Source organism: Oncorhynchus keta, unplaced genomic scaffold, assembly GCF_023373465.1.
Source record: "Oncorhynchus keta strain PuntledgeMale-10-30-2019 unplaced genomic scaffold, Oket_V2 Un_contig_26212_pilon_pilon, whole genome shotgun sequence".
In the NCBI taxonomy this organism is placed as follows: Eukaryota; Metazoa; Chordata; class Actinopteri; order Salmoniformes; family Salmonidae; genus Oncorhynchus; species Oncorhynchus keta.
This window is the reverse complement of record NW_026284845.1, coordinates 123,607-138,105: the sequence shown is the minus strand read 5'-3', so window position 1 is coordinate 138,105 and position 14,499 is coordinate 123,607. Positions and strand designations below refer to the sequence as shown.

The following is a 14,499-nucleotide window of genomic DNA, read 5'->3' as shown; positions in this document are numbered from 1 at the left end:
CACAGAAGTTCCAAAAGAATAAAGACATTTCAAATGTCATATTATCTGTGTATACAGTGTTGTAACGATGTGCAAAATAGTTCAAGAACAAAAGGGAAAATAAATGAACATACACCTGGGTTGTATTTACAATGGTGTTTGTTCTTCACTGGTAGCCCTTTTCTTGTGGTAACAGGTCACAAATATTGCTGCTGTGATGGCACTGTGGTGTTTCCCTGGTAGATATGGGAGTTTATCAAAATGGGGTTTGTTTTCAAATTCTTTGTGGATCTGTGTAATCTGAGGGAAATATGTGTCTCTAATATGTGTCTGTGACCACCCCTACACACGCATGGCTAGGCCTAACTCAACGTATGTTTCATTAAAAAATAAATAATAATATCAAGCTGAACTGAAAAGGACAATGTTGTTTGTACCCATAAAACCCCAACTACATAAAACAATAGAGCTCGAATTTGAGGCTTGCAAGTATTTCATATTTCATTCGTTAACATTAATGAAGGTATCAGTATGTGCACTCCTTGGGGGTACATCCACATAGGATAAAGTAACCTAGTTGTTCTTTGATATTTTTAAAATGTATTTAAAATTATATACAGACATGACAGATATACAGACATTACAGATATACAGACATTGCATACGAGAATTGTTGGTACACAAAGACTGAGATAAAAATATATATATATTTTTTTTTTTTATGTATAGAATTTGTAATAAAGGCATTTTAGACAAGTCAGACTAAAATGGTTTTGTTCGATAAATGTGTGTTGCAACAGCGCGCTCTGCCGCTCAAATAACCGAAGACAGTCCAAACATGCGTATGTCATTGCAACTTTTTATTGGCTGCTTTCGTTCACGTGATCAAAACATAATCATGGCGGTCACCGCTGGAGTTCGGTCGAGCGTGGGGCTGACTTTGAGACTTTCTAGAGTTATACCAGATTGTAGCACATGTCCTTTCAACAGGTTGAATAGTTATTTGAATGGTATAGCTCGTTCGTCGAATGTTGATCGTTTTCGGACGTTGAACCGACACTTGCAGACATCCAAAGGTGAGTTGATCGGTTGCTAACTATCGCAGCTACACTTGGATTGCTATCTAACGTTAGCTAATTGTTCAGCTTCCATGAAACCAAATCATTTATATCAATTTAGTGCTGGACAGCTGCTAACAAGTTAGTTATGTCTACGAACATCGTAACTAGGTACTATTAGTAAGGATCCAGAGTGGCGCAGTGGTCTAGGGCACTGCATTTCGATGCTTGAGGTGTCACTACAGACACCCTGGTTCGATTCCAGGCTGTATCACAACCGGCCGTGACTGGGGATTGGGAGTCCCAAAGGCATCTGTTGCTAAGAATGTTTTGATAAGTTGTGTAACTAACCTCGAAGCTGCAAATTCCCTGTAACTAAGTTGGTCTCAAAGTCGTACTGTAAGTCAGACAACCCGTAAGAGGATATGGAACTGAATGTCAACGATGTCTTTATTTTTTCTTTGTGAAGGTCTGTACCAAAGTGAGGCGGGTGCAAGTGCAGAAGACCCCCAAGAAGAGGTGTAAGTAACTACTTTGCCAGTGCATCATTTAGCTAGCTAATTGATTGTTAGCTATTTATGTATTTGCAATTTTCACTCCATTACAGTACATACATGGTCAGGTTAGTAACCCTAACCCTTATGCAGACAAACTCAAGGGGATATACACATACTTTGGTACTGATTTTCCTTAATGTCATTTGAGTGCATCATGCATTTATCACTTGCATTGTCATTTGTGAACTATGAGTTTTAATATTGTTGTTTTTGGCCTGCCTCTTAGGTGAATGTGGTGTACATAGATAGATCAGGACAGAGGATTCCAGTGAAGGCCAAAGTGGGAGACAATGCAATGTACCTGGCCCATAGGCACAACATTGAACTGGAAGGTGAGTGCTAATAGGGTTTGTGATGACGTCCTGAGAGAATTCAGGTCAAAAGTTGGTGACTGATTTCTCCATTATTGTATTCATGAAAACTATTTTTATTTTATTTAACTAGGCAAGTCAAATTCTTATTTTAGAATGATGGCCTACACCTCGGCAAACCCGGACGGCGCTGGGCCAATTTTTCCAGTACCGCTCTATGGGATTCCCAATCACAGCCGGTTGTGATACAGCCTGATTCAAACCAGGGTGTCTGTGTGACGCTTCTATCACTGAGACGCACTGCATTAGACCGCTGCGCCTGGGAGCCACTTACATCTTTGTTTCTTTCTTCCTGTCCATGTGTGATTTTAAGGAGCTTAGAGGCATCACTAGCTTGCTCAACGTGCCACGTATGTGAACAGAGACCATGTCGACAAGCTGCGCCAGAGCCTGACGAAAGGTATGAGATTGTTTTTATAAGATATGCCATAGTCCATGAGAGCTCATGTCATTGCACGTCTTATGGTTGTACATTGCCCCTGTCAAACATACTATAAAAAACAAAACTTTTAATTGTCAACAAGACTCTTATAATGCAATGCAAATCAATGGCTTCAATTTGATTCTTCTCATCCCCAGAGAGGATGACATGCTGGACATGGCCCCAGCGCTACAGGAGAACTCCAGACTTGGCTGTCAGATCATCCTCACCCAGGAGCTGGAGGGCATCGAGCTTACCCTGCCTAAGGTCACCAGGAACTTCTACGTGGACGGCCATGTTCCCAAACCACACTGAGGATACTACACACTAGCACCCTACTTAGTGTGAAGCAATGTATTGGGCATGGATGCTAAAGTAGTATGGATGTTTACACTCTACACTAGCACCCTACTTAGTGTGAAGCAACGTATTGGGCATGCATTCTAAGTAGTATGCTAGTATGGATGTTGGAAACACGGCCCCTCAGGACTGAGTCGTAAGAGAGAGTCGCTGAAGGTTCCCTCCCAAGTCAAGAATGCTCTTACATATCCACATGACTGTGACCCTGAAGACAACAGCTATATACGAGTCACTGGCTGCATTTAGACAGCGCCCCTGATGGGATTGGTCAAAAGACCAATTAGTGGAAAAAAAATATCAGAATTGGGCTGCCTGTGTAAACGCAGCCTCTGAAGTGTGTTGTATATGGCTCACACTGAAAGTAATGCTGATTGTGGAAGAGTTAGATGGTTTTCAGCATTTATGTATAAATATGTCATGTGTATAGAAGAGTTCTCAGGCCAAGATTGAGATGTCTATCAAAAACCGTACAATGTCACAGACAGTTCTGTTTCATAGTAACCGGAGTCAGCATTTCAGAAAGGCCTGTTGTCATTGCTACGCAAATAACTTTGTGTCCTTGAATAGAACATTCCATGTTACAACTCATTTACAAAGGTCAACATACATCTCAGGTGGAGCTTCCAAATAGTCTTGTCTCTACAATAACAGCACTCGCATACAGCTAATGAACAGGATGTTGTGTGTACGTATACATGGCTTTCACCATTATATCTACTTTGGGACAGTTTCTAGGAATTTTACTGTTGTGGGTGTGTGGTGACTAGTCAAGCCCATCCATAACACTGAAAGCCCTTTCCCTACATCAAGCCTGTCAGGAATCATTAATCATCTCTGATGTAGCACTTTTGCAGTGTGTTTTGTAAGCAGAGGGCAGCTTGAGATCGATTGGAATGGAAAGGGTTGAATCTGTTAGATAACTAATGATGCCAAGGAGATACTTGGACTGCGTTCACACAGGCAGCCTCATTTTGATATTTTTTTCCAATCACAGATCTTTGCACATCAAAGCTGATCTGATTGGTCAAAATGCAGCCTAAACCATTTTAAACTGACAGATTCATTTTGTCCAATTCCAAAGTCATTTCTGTTTCTGTCCATCCATACCCAGTAATGATTTGCCTTGTCAATTCACCGTTAGTCTCATAACTGTCCATCAAAAACACCTGTATCCAGTATTAGTTGGCTCCTTTACGAACCTGGAATGCTTTCACTTGTACTGTAATTAATGTGTCTGTCATACGCACAAGACGTGTAGGTGTATTATGTATATATGGTATATCTCAAATTTGCAAGTATTTTAGATTTGTGCAATAAAAATACCAAAAGTTTGTACTAGTCTGTCTTAAGCCCTATGCTTTTTAAAAACCACACTGAAGGCAATTGAACACCACAAGTGCAGTATTCAACACCAGTCCTTGAGAGCAGTTTAAATCCTCAAAACCCAGGAAATGCAATTGCATAATCGACCAATTAGCAATATCATACAAGGGTCAAGAAAACCACCTCTGGCCCTTTGAGGACTGACTTTGAATACCACTGCTAAAATGGCTGCGTTTAGGCAGCCCAATTCATATCATTGGTCTTTTGACCCATCACCGATCTTTTCCCGAGCTGATCTGATGGGTCAAAACAACAATTAGCGAAAAATGATCAGAATTGAGCTGCCTTTCTAAACAGACAATGTGTCACTGCTAAATACTGATACATTGTATTTGTTTTTATTGTGGAGATCATTTTAAATGGTTCAAAATAAAGCATCGCTAGTCAAACTCAACAGTAGACCTACAATTTATACCAAGAACCTCACTTCGTGTTTTTTAATGGATGACTATTCGTACAAAGCATTACTAGCCTATTTACCTGTATGTAAAAACGTTTTATATATATATACAGAAGAAACCGAGGCGCCACAAGGCCGACAATTCGGGAAACTCCAGAACGCAAATCACTCAACCCACACTTTTATGTGTTTATGCAGGTCAATCAACTTCAATCACAGACATCTGTGGCATCCTGTAGGCCCAACAACAAATGCATTGCGGTAACGTGACTATCAATTTCCTGAAGCTAGTGATCAAATTGAGGGAAATAACTTGTCATCTCTCTCAAGACGGATTCAGTGAGAAAACCAAGGGTCTGCATGTTGGCCCTGGTCGCCTTGGTAAGAGACAACCGGGATCACCAACGTGATCAGGACATTACATAATCAAACGATTGAACTCGATAGTTTCAATAACTATTTAATCCGATCGATCACAGGGATCTCATAATTCGATTTTTTAAATTTAAATACTTGACATTTTCTAAGGTAGGATGTGGAGATATTGTGTGGCAGAAAAGTTCGTATTCAAACGCACGGCCTCAGTGTGCCCTCAGACTGAGCAGTGAGCTCGAGCAAGATGTGTCATCCTCATTCAGGACGTTAATCAAATAGTAGAATGCAGATGATTACGTTTTGAGGAGAAATTCATACAATTTGACAAAGTAAGTGTGCATCAGGCTATATCGTGTTAGATAATGTCATTGTAGGCTTACTCATTATTTGCTAAAGGTTTGTTGGGCAATTAATTCTAGCTCTGCTCACGAAGCTAATTTGATTTTGACAGCTAATTCAGACTGTTCTCGAAGTAAGAGTAGTAGGGTACTAATAGGCTACTTTACAATCTTTTTAGTTTGAATTATTATAGTATAATGAAATCAACTATCATGTGTAATCATTTATTGTAATTTGTAAGTATTTGTTTTTATTTAGTGTGTGTGTGTTTGCACTAAAAAGTTTTAAACACCTAGTCATTCAAGTGTTTATTTTTTACTATTTTCTACATTGTAGAATAAAGTGAAGACATCAAAACTATGAAATGACACTGAATCATGTAGTAACACAAAAGTCTTAAACAAATCAAAATATATTTGAAATTCTTCAAATAGCCACCCTTTGCCTTGATGACAGCTTTGCTCTTGGCATTCTTTCAACCAGAGAGAATGCTTCATGAGGAATGCTTTTCCAACAGTCTTGAAGGAGTTCCCACATATGTTGAGCACTTGTTGGCTGCTTTTCCTTCACTCTGCGGTCCGACTCATCCCAAAACATCTCAATTTGTGGAACTCCATCACTCTACTTCTTGGTCAAATAGCCCTTAAACACCCTGGAGGTGGGTGTCGTTGTCCTGTGGAAAAACAAACAATAGACCCCCTAAGTGCAAACCAGATGGGATGGTGTATCACTGCAGAATGCTGTGGTAGCCATGCTGGTTAAGTGTGCTGTGAATTCTAAATAAATCACAGACAGTGTCACCAGCATAGCACCTATTCCTCCATGCTTCACGTTGGGAACCACACAAGCGGAGATCATCCTTTTAACCTAGTCTATGTCTCAAAGACACGGCAGTTGGAACCAAACAACTCAAATTTGGACTCCTCAGCCCTAAGAACAGATTTCCACCGGTCTAATGTCCATTGCTCGTGTTTCTTGGCCCAAGCAAGTCTTCTTATTATTGGTGGCCTTTAGTAGTGGTTTCTTGGCAGCACACTGACCATGAAAATCTGATTCACGCAGTCTCCTCTGAACAGTTGATGTTGAGATGAGTCTGTGACTTGAATGCTGTGAACCATTTATTTGGTCTGCAATCTGAGGTGCAGTTAACTCTAATGAGCTTATTCTCTGCAGCAGAGGTAACTCTGGGTCTTTCATGTGGCGGTCCTCATGAGAGCCAGTTTCATTATGATGCTTGATGGTTTTGTGACTGCACTTGAAGAAACTTTCAAAGTTCTTGAACATTTCCATATTGGCCTTCATGTCTTCAAGTAATGATGGACTGTCGTTTCTCTTTGCTTATTTTAGCTGTTTTTCTGTAATATGGACTTGGTCTTTTTCCAAATAGGGCAAGCTTCTGTATACCAACCCTACCTTGTCACAACACAACTGATTAGCTCAAAAGCATTAAGAACAAAATAAATTCGAAATTAACTTTTAAGGCACACCTGTTAATTGAAATGCATTCCAGGTGACTACATTGTGAGGCTGGTTGAGAGACTGCCAATAGTGTGCAAAGCTGTCATCAAGGCAAAGGGTGGCTATTTGATGACTCTCAAATATAAAATATATTTTGATATGTTTAACCCTTTGGTTACTACATTATTCCATAGGTGTTATTTCATAGTTTTGATGTTTTCACTATTATTCTACGATGTAGAAAATATTAAAAATCAAGAAAATCCTTGAATGAGTAGGTGTGTCCAAACTTTTGACTGGTACTGTATTCAGCTGATAACTTTAATTATACTTTAACAATAAAACATATTGTATTTACATTCAAACCTGTATTGTCACTTAATAGTATAGGAAACACTTTCCAATTGATTCCTTTCCACAATATGGGCACATCAACATGAACACAGGAGCCATTTACAGACCAGGCAGCCAAGGGACCATGGAAGATCCGGACACCCAGGAGGGCCTGCAGGTGTGTGTGCTGTGCTTGAGGTGGGTCAATATTATCTCAGGGTGTGGTTGAGTCTTCTTTCTTTTATTTTTATTCAGGTGACCCAGTCCACTATCCTCTACCTCATCCAAGAAGCCTCCAAGCTAGCAACTCCCACCCTGTCCACAACCGCTCCATAGACTCAAAGCCTAAGACTTTACCTGTATCAAATGAAAGGTCTAAAAAGAATCAAGTGTCTGATCATAGACCTTCTCCTCCTCAGCACAATTCCTCCTCATGAGCCTTCATAACCAGCCAAAAGATGACTTAGAACAATGTAGGAGACATACAACTCAGTCCTGCCCAGCTGTCATAGTAGCAGCAGTCCGTGGGAGTTGATGAGCCTGATCAACATGCAGTGTGAGAGACTCCTCCAGTCAGATGACCAAGAGGGAACCTCCGCTAGGGCTCAGTTGGTTCCTATAGACTCTGACGATCATCCTCCTGAAGGTGTGGGGTACAGTAGGAACACTGTCCCTGTCTGCCCCACTCTAATCAGTACCAGAGGGGGATTCTCCCATCCGCATGTCGTGTCCAGGGGAGAGATGGGGAGTTGGGTGGAGGTGGTTATTGCTCACCCACAAGTCCAGGTACCAGTTCTCAGACATCACCGGATGTCAATGGCAGCTACAAAACTAAACCTGGTGTGGAGCTTCAGACTCTGAGGTTGTAACGAACAAAGAAACAGGAGCCACATTTTGTCTTAACGGTGATGGATTGTCTGTGAGTGAAGAAAGCAGAAAGGTCCCCTGTGCCTTAGTCCAAGACGACAACACAGTGAAGGAGGTCCGTCCTGAGGCAAAAAGACGGGCTGTCAGTTAAACATCCGTCTGTGTCATATATAAACCTGTTTGGGCAAACGCTTGTCCACAAAGTAGCTACAATTAAGGATGCAGCAAGTCTGTCGTCTCCCTCCGTAGACACCATGACATGCTTACATCCAGGCCCAGAAGAGCTGAACCTAACATGACCCTGGACTTCAACTCAAACATATGTTTTACCTTTGACCCCAAGGAAGACATGCCACCAGCCCCAAACTCCTCTTATAATATGTTGCTCATATTGAACAGTGAAGCAGGGTCTGTGAATGTGAACGAAAAGTCAGTACAAGATGGCAGTATTGCAGGCGTCAAAGCAGAGCTCAACGAAAGCTCCATGGAAGAGGACACAGACACAGTACAAGATACCAGTATTATTACAGACTCTCCGTTGGACCTCACCCAAAGGTGCAAGGACTTGGAGGACGACATGGACACTATCCCCGCAGCCCCCAGTCTCCCTCTCCGTCTATCCCCATGTGGAGGTCCACCAAGGCCCCCAGGAAGCAGCTCCGTCCCCAGCCGGAGTGTGGATGTTGGAGACCCAGACTTCCAGGGAGTGACGTTCCGGATGCAGACGGAGCTGGACGACAGCAGGGAGCAGTGTCGCCTTCTCATCACCTCCAAGAAGTACAGGTATGGTTGATGTCAGAGTACTTTGCACTTTGCTCTTTCTCCCAGAACTCAAAAACATGTATTATATTATTTAGCGCTGCCGTAATAGAACGTATTATATGAATGTCACAAATTTCCCTATGCGGTATATTGTTGTAAAATATCTCACAATGTTCTCTACAAACTTGTGTGTGTCCTAGTGAAGAGCTCTCTAGTGGTCCGACCAGGAGGTCACTGAGAGCAGGCAGGTCCCGTTCATCCCAGAGTTCCATGAGGACCAGCAGCTCTGAAGAGAGTGACCCCTCCTCCAGTGAATTACCAATCTCTATCACTCTTCACCAGGAGGGGCGCCACTACTGCACAAAACAATACCAGCACCGTATAAATAGGCAGAACATTACACTCTTAGAAAAAAGGGTTCATGAGAGGTTAATTGCAGGGACTGTATGTTTTGTGTAGAACTATTTCTACTCCAGTAATCCAGGAGGGGGTACCATTACAACACAAATCCAAACACTTTAACTAGAACCATAGACAGGTGGAATACATTTGATGAGGGGGAGTTTTAATGGAGGTATTTTGGGAAACGGCTGTGTAAACATCCTAAGACTTTAATGAGTAACGTAGTGTACAGTGTTTGAGGGCAGGGTTGCGAGATCAGGTTGTGCTTTGGCACTCCCACTCACCGTGCACCTCGAAAGAAAACCGAATGAGAGAGAAGCCGCATACTGGGAGTCATGGAAACATGTCATTTCATTATTGTACAACATATATTTAGGGGAGGATTAGGGCACAAGGCCTGTTTGTTTGTACTGATAGCCACTCCTTTCTCCTCCCCATCAGAGAATAAGATCTGTGCCTCTTGCTGCACCATGAAGACTCCTCTGTGGCGAGATGCTGAGGATGGTACCCCGCTGTGTAACGCCTGTGGAATAAGGTGAGTCACGTTAAATACAGTGCATTATCAAGCATATCGTCACGGCCCAGAGTTTCTCCTGATCAGGTCGCGTGGCCATGAACTCTGACCCTGTGGTTATAGTAAATGGTGACAGTGACGTAGATGGTTTGATGACCACGTTATTGCATAACCCTGTATGTGAGCAGAATTAGAACTTGAAGGACACGTAAGGCCATCAATCACTGTGACCTACAGTTGAAGTCGGAAGTTTACATACACTTAGGTTGAAGTCATTAAAACTCGTTTTTCAACCACTCCAAAAATTTCTTGTTAACAAACCAAAGTTTTGGCAAGTCTGTTAGGACATCTACTTTGTGCATGACACAAGTCATTTTTTCCAACAATTGTTTACAGACAGATTATTTCACTGTATCACAATTCCAGTGGGTCAGAAGTTGACATACTAAGTTGACTGTGCCTTTTAAACAGATTGGAAAATTCCATAAAATGATGTGATGGCTTTAGAAGCTTCTGATGGGTTAATTGGCATAATTTGAGTCAATTGGAGGTGTACCTGTGGATGTATTTCAAGGCCTACCTTCCAACTCAGTGCCTCTGCTTGACATCAAAGAAATCAGCCAAGAACTCAGATTTTTTTGTAGACCTACACAAGTCTGGTTCATCCTTGGGAGCAATTTCCAAATGCCTGAAGGTACCACGTTCATCTGTACAAACAATAGTACGCAAATCTAAACATCATGGGACCACGCAGCCGTCATACTGATCAGGAAGGAGACGCGTTCTGTCTCCTAGAGATTAATGTACTTTGGTGTGAAAAGTGCAAATCAATCCCAGAACAACGGCAAAGGACTTTGTGAAGATGCTGGAGGAAACAGGTACAAAAGTATCTATATCCACAGTAAAACAAGTCCTATATTGGCATAACCTGAAAGGCCGCTCAGAAAGGAAGAAGCCACTGCTCCAAAACCGCCATTAAAAAAGCCAAACTACAGTTTGCAACTGCACATGGGGACAAAGATTGTACTTTTTGGAGAAATGTCCTCTGGTCTGATGAAACAAAAATGGGACTGTTTGGCCATAATGACCATCGTTATGTTTGGAGGAAAAAGGGGAGGTTTGCAAGCCGAAGATCCTAACTGACCTAAGACAGGGAATTTTTACTAGGATTAAATGTCAGGAATTGTGAAAAACTGAGTTAAAATTTATTTGGCTAAGGTGTATGTAAACTTCCGACCTCCATTGAATATCCCCTGTTATTCTCCTCCATGTCTACTTACTCCTCAGGTATAAGAAGTACAAGGTACGCTGTCTGCAGTGTTGGCACATCCCTAGGAAGGAGGGCAACTCCAACTCGCGCTGCTTCAAATGTGGAAACTTATCACGGCTGGCTACGTCCCACCGCAAGCACTCTGCCTTGTAGGGAAGGGAACACACTTAGGCCTTGGCATGAGGTCCTAGACACTGATACCACAGACAGTCCCCTCCAGGTACATGGTAATTGGCCACACTCCTGACTTTGAGACTCTTGGAGTTATTTGATAATTTATTACATCACATACTGTCATAGTGTGTCACGGTGTTGGCTGAGCCATGGTGAGTCAGTCTGACGGGTCTGGCTGCTTTTAGCACTGTAGCGTGCGCTTGTCACTTTAGGAAGAAAGAGTTCAAATGAAGAACAGTCTCCTGCTTGGAGGCTGTGTCTGACAATAGACTGTCTGTCTGAAATGACCCTGACAAAAGTAGTGCACTATACAGGAATTGGGAGTCTCTGGCCAAAGGTAGTGCACTTTTGGGACTAAGGACCCATGGCTCTGGCCAAAGACGGTGCCCTGCTTTACTGGGAATAGGTAGCCAATTTGGACTGTTTACTCTCCTTGTTTACTAGGCTTGACATTGGTGCTATCCAGTTTGTATGTTACATTAAGTTCAATTAATTTGAGTGATATATTATCTGTTCTGGTTTATTATTATTATTATTATTATTGTTTCTATTTGGTTGTTTCTGGACTGCCCTTAGCATTAACTGGCTGGATTAGAGATTAAGCAATTCCTTATCTTGACTGTTTCCTGTAAACAAATAAAAAATAAACGTTTGTGTTAGTGTACTACACTTTTTGGGTTTGGTGTGCATAAAATTCGTGTTAACATATCTTATTCGATTTGTTTTCATTTCATCTCTCAACCCTCTGAATGTGTGTGCCTACGACTTGGTCTAGAGGGAGGAATATGAATTGATGCGGAACCATATTCAAACTGATTTGTGAGAATTGCTTAAGGGATGTTTCTATGCTTAAATTAAATGCAATTAGTGGGACTTCAAAATGTATCAAAATAAGAAAGATGCAAGTTTAATATCAGACACTGCTGCAGCAGAATTGAATACATGACCTGGACGGTGCATTATTTTGTGCCTGTAGTGAAACGGCCCTTTTTTTCTTTTGCCGATGGCTTTTTCAAATCAGAAAAGTGCATAATCCATTCTGAAAGAATAACTATACAGTATTAGCCATGTGATTGGCCACCCACTTGCGTTATCTGCGGGAAATATTGGAATTCTCATGAAGTATTTAGTATAGAGCAGTTTTAAATTAAAATCCGTCTACTGCTAACTTGTCTTTCATGTATAGATAAGTGGCCTAACCTAATCATAACATTTAGTTAACTCATATATTACTCGTTATAGCTGGCCATAAACAAAATGGAAAGAATGGCTAATGCATGATTTTTAATTGATTACACAATATAGAGCTAGCTAGTGTCTTTAACACCCGTATAATGTTTATGCATTACTGCAAAGAGACCACACGTAAAAAGCGCAGCTCTGGCACCGAAGTCATTTTGTAGCTCTCTAGTTCAGTGCTTCTTCATTCATTTCTCAAGTGAAATAAAAGCCATCATAAAAGGATGCTCCGGACCGAGCTGGGTAGGATTGGCATTTGTTGTGCGAGACCGATTCTATTCAAATAAAAGGCTGTAGGTATTCAGTAATGGTTTAACTAATGGGAGAACGGGATGTATTCTTGAGTCCTGTTATGTTAAAACGTGTCGAAGAAAACTGACAATAGTTCACCCATCAAATGATTACAATCAGGCTTCTGATTTGAGTACAAAGTGCATTTGTATTGAGTGTATGACAACACGCCCCGAAGACTGTGTCCTAATGTGCCATTGTGTGTTGGACATAAAGTTGTCTAATGGCTTTATTCCATACGTTAGTTCTCCCCAAGATCAAAAACACGTTTGTAGGCCCAATGATTGTTGTGACTGCTTGTGATGGATGTTTACGTTCGTAAGTCTTTGTCGTAATTATTTTCAGGACTGAAGAGGAAGAGCAGCAGGAGGAGGGGGGTGAAAAGTATTTTCGTGCAGCTGGGTTTTCTTTTTTTTTGTTAATGAAAAGCGAAAAGGCAGGAGGTAGGAGGCAGGAGGCAGGCCTGTCGCGTGTCGGCTCTGGCTGGTGTCCGACCCGAGGCTCATCATCTCGCCTGTTGGCGCATGCAGGTGGCACCGGACCCGCGAGAGGATTATGACCCTGGAAGGAGAGCTCGAACTCATGGAGAGGGCAGATGCCGAAGTGGATGGAAAAGGGAACAAAGCTACACGGAACGAGGGGTATGTATCTTTAACCAAAGAAGACGGGGCCGATTTGGAGCAGCAAGGCGCTGCGTCCTCGTCTCCAAAACAGCCAGCGAAGGATACGGAGGATGAGGGTGACTTTACGCCGAACTGTACAGAGAGAATCGCTGCCTCGGTGAAACCTCCGTACTCCTACATCGCTCTTATCACCATGGCAATCCTCCAGAGCCCGAAGAAAAGACTGACTCTCTCGGAGATATGTGACTTCATCAGCCAGCGCTTCACGTATTACGGGAGAGGTTCCCGGCGTGGCAGAACTCCATCCGTCACAACTTGTCCCTCAACGACTGCTTCGTCAAAATGCCCCGCGAGCCCGGTAACCCCGGGAAGGGGAACTACTGGACGTTAGACCCTATGTCGTCTCATATGTTCGAGAACGGGAGCTTCCTACGGCGGAGGAAACGTTTCAAACGGCAGAATTACCGATTTGGAATGATGGACACCCGGTGCCCGCTCGAGCGCAGCAGCGTGCTCCCAGGATTTTCCTTCTACGGGACGAACGGAATAGGGCCGTGTCATTTTCAGGTACCCGGTTTTGGAATTGTACCGTCACTTGGGCATCGAACATCATTCTGTTTCTAACCAAAGCATCCCACCAGTGAGCAGCATCTTGCCCGCGCTCTCCTCACTTTTATCAAGGAATTCGAACGTTGTCCAAAAGACATTTCTTCCACATCCGTCTCTTAGCTTTGAGAATTTCGAAACGACGCGCCGCTCAGCCTCCACGGTGGCCCAAGCTTTGGTCCCCGGATCTTCATTTCTGTCCCCGGCCTCGCTCCATTCAATGGGCGCTCCGCATCTCTGGAGCTTTCATCCCGAGTACCACAAACTACGCGCTCTCCCCAACTCCAGCCGTATAGCAAATGAACTCTTGCAGCAACTTGGTGACAAATAGCTTAATCAATAGTGTTTTCTGTATTGACGAGGATTCATCAGGGAAAACCACCTTTAATAGATTTGTATCTATTCAATTAAACAAATGCTTCAAATGAAAAAAAAATGTTTTGAAGATGTGTTAATTGAGTCAACATTTTTAACGATGTTAGTGGCCAACCCAAAAATGTTTTGCAATATAAATGTTTGAGGCCTATATTTTGTGTAAATAAGCACTTTATAATTCAATGTTTTCATTTGACATTTGGCAACATCATTAATTGTAATGCTGAAAACAACACTACATTTAAAAAAAATCAAATTGAACATGTCAGATTTATTATACAACTTCTCTTGATTCACTAACGCAGAACCTCTCCGAATTAGCCTAATCTCCCAAATGTGCCA

At 42.2% G+C, this 14,499-nt stretch overlaps 2 protein-coding genes and 1 pseudogene across 2 annotated transcripts; all 3 read left to right on the top strand.

The window, feature by feature from the left end:
* The first annotated feature begins 842 nt into the window (after positions 1–842).
* Positions 843–1,990, top strand: LOC127922548 (ferredoxin-2, mitochondrial-like). Its single transcript, XM_052506393.1, has 3 exons — positions 843–1,055; positions 1,507–1,559; positions 1,821–1,990. The coding sequence occupies exons 1-3, from the start codon at positions 878–880 to the stop codon at positions 1,935–1,937; spliced, it is 348 nt and encodes a 115-aa protein (XP_052362353.1). The 5' UTR covers positions 843–877; the 3' UTR covers positions 1,938–1,990.
* Positions 1,991–7,883: 5,893 nt separating this feature from the next.
* Positions 7,884–11,005, top strand: LOC127922556 (GATA-type zinc finger protein 1-like). Its single transcript, XM_052506400.1, has 4 exons — positions 7,884–8,684; positions 8,864–8,973; positions 9,507–9,600; positions 10,867–11,005. Exons 1-4 carry the CDS (start codon positions 8,161–8,163, stop codon positions 11,000–11,002), a joined length of 864 nt encoding a protein of 287 aa, XP_052362360.1. The 5' UTR covers positions 7,884–8,160; the 3' UTR covers positions 11,003–11,005.
* Positions 11,006–13,032: 2,027 nt separating this feature from the next.
* On the top strand, positions 13,033–14,202 carry LOC127922552 (forkhead box protein D1-like; annotated as a pseudogene).
* Positions 14,203–14,499: the final 297 nt, after the last annotated feature.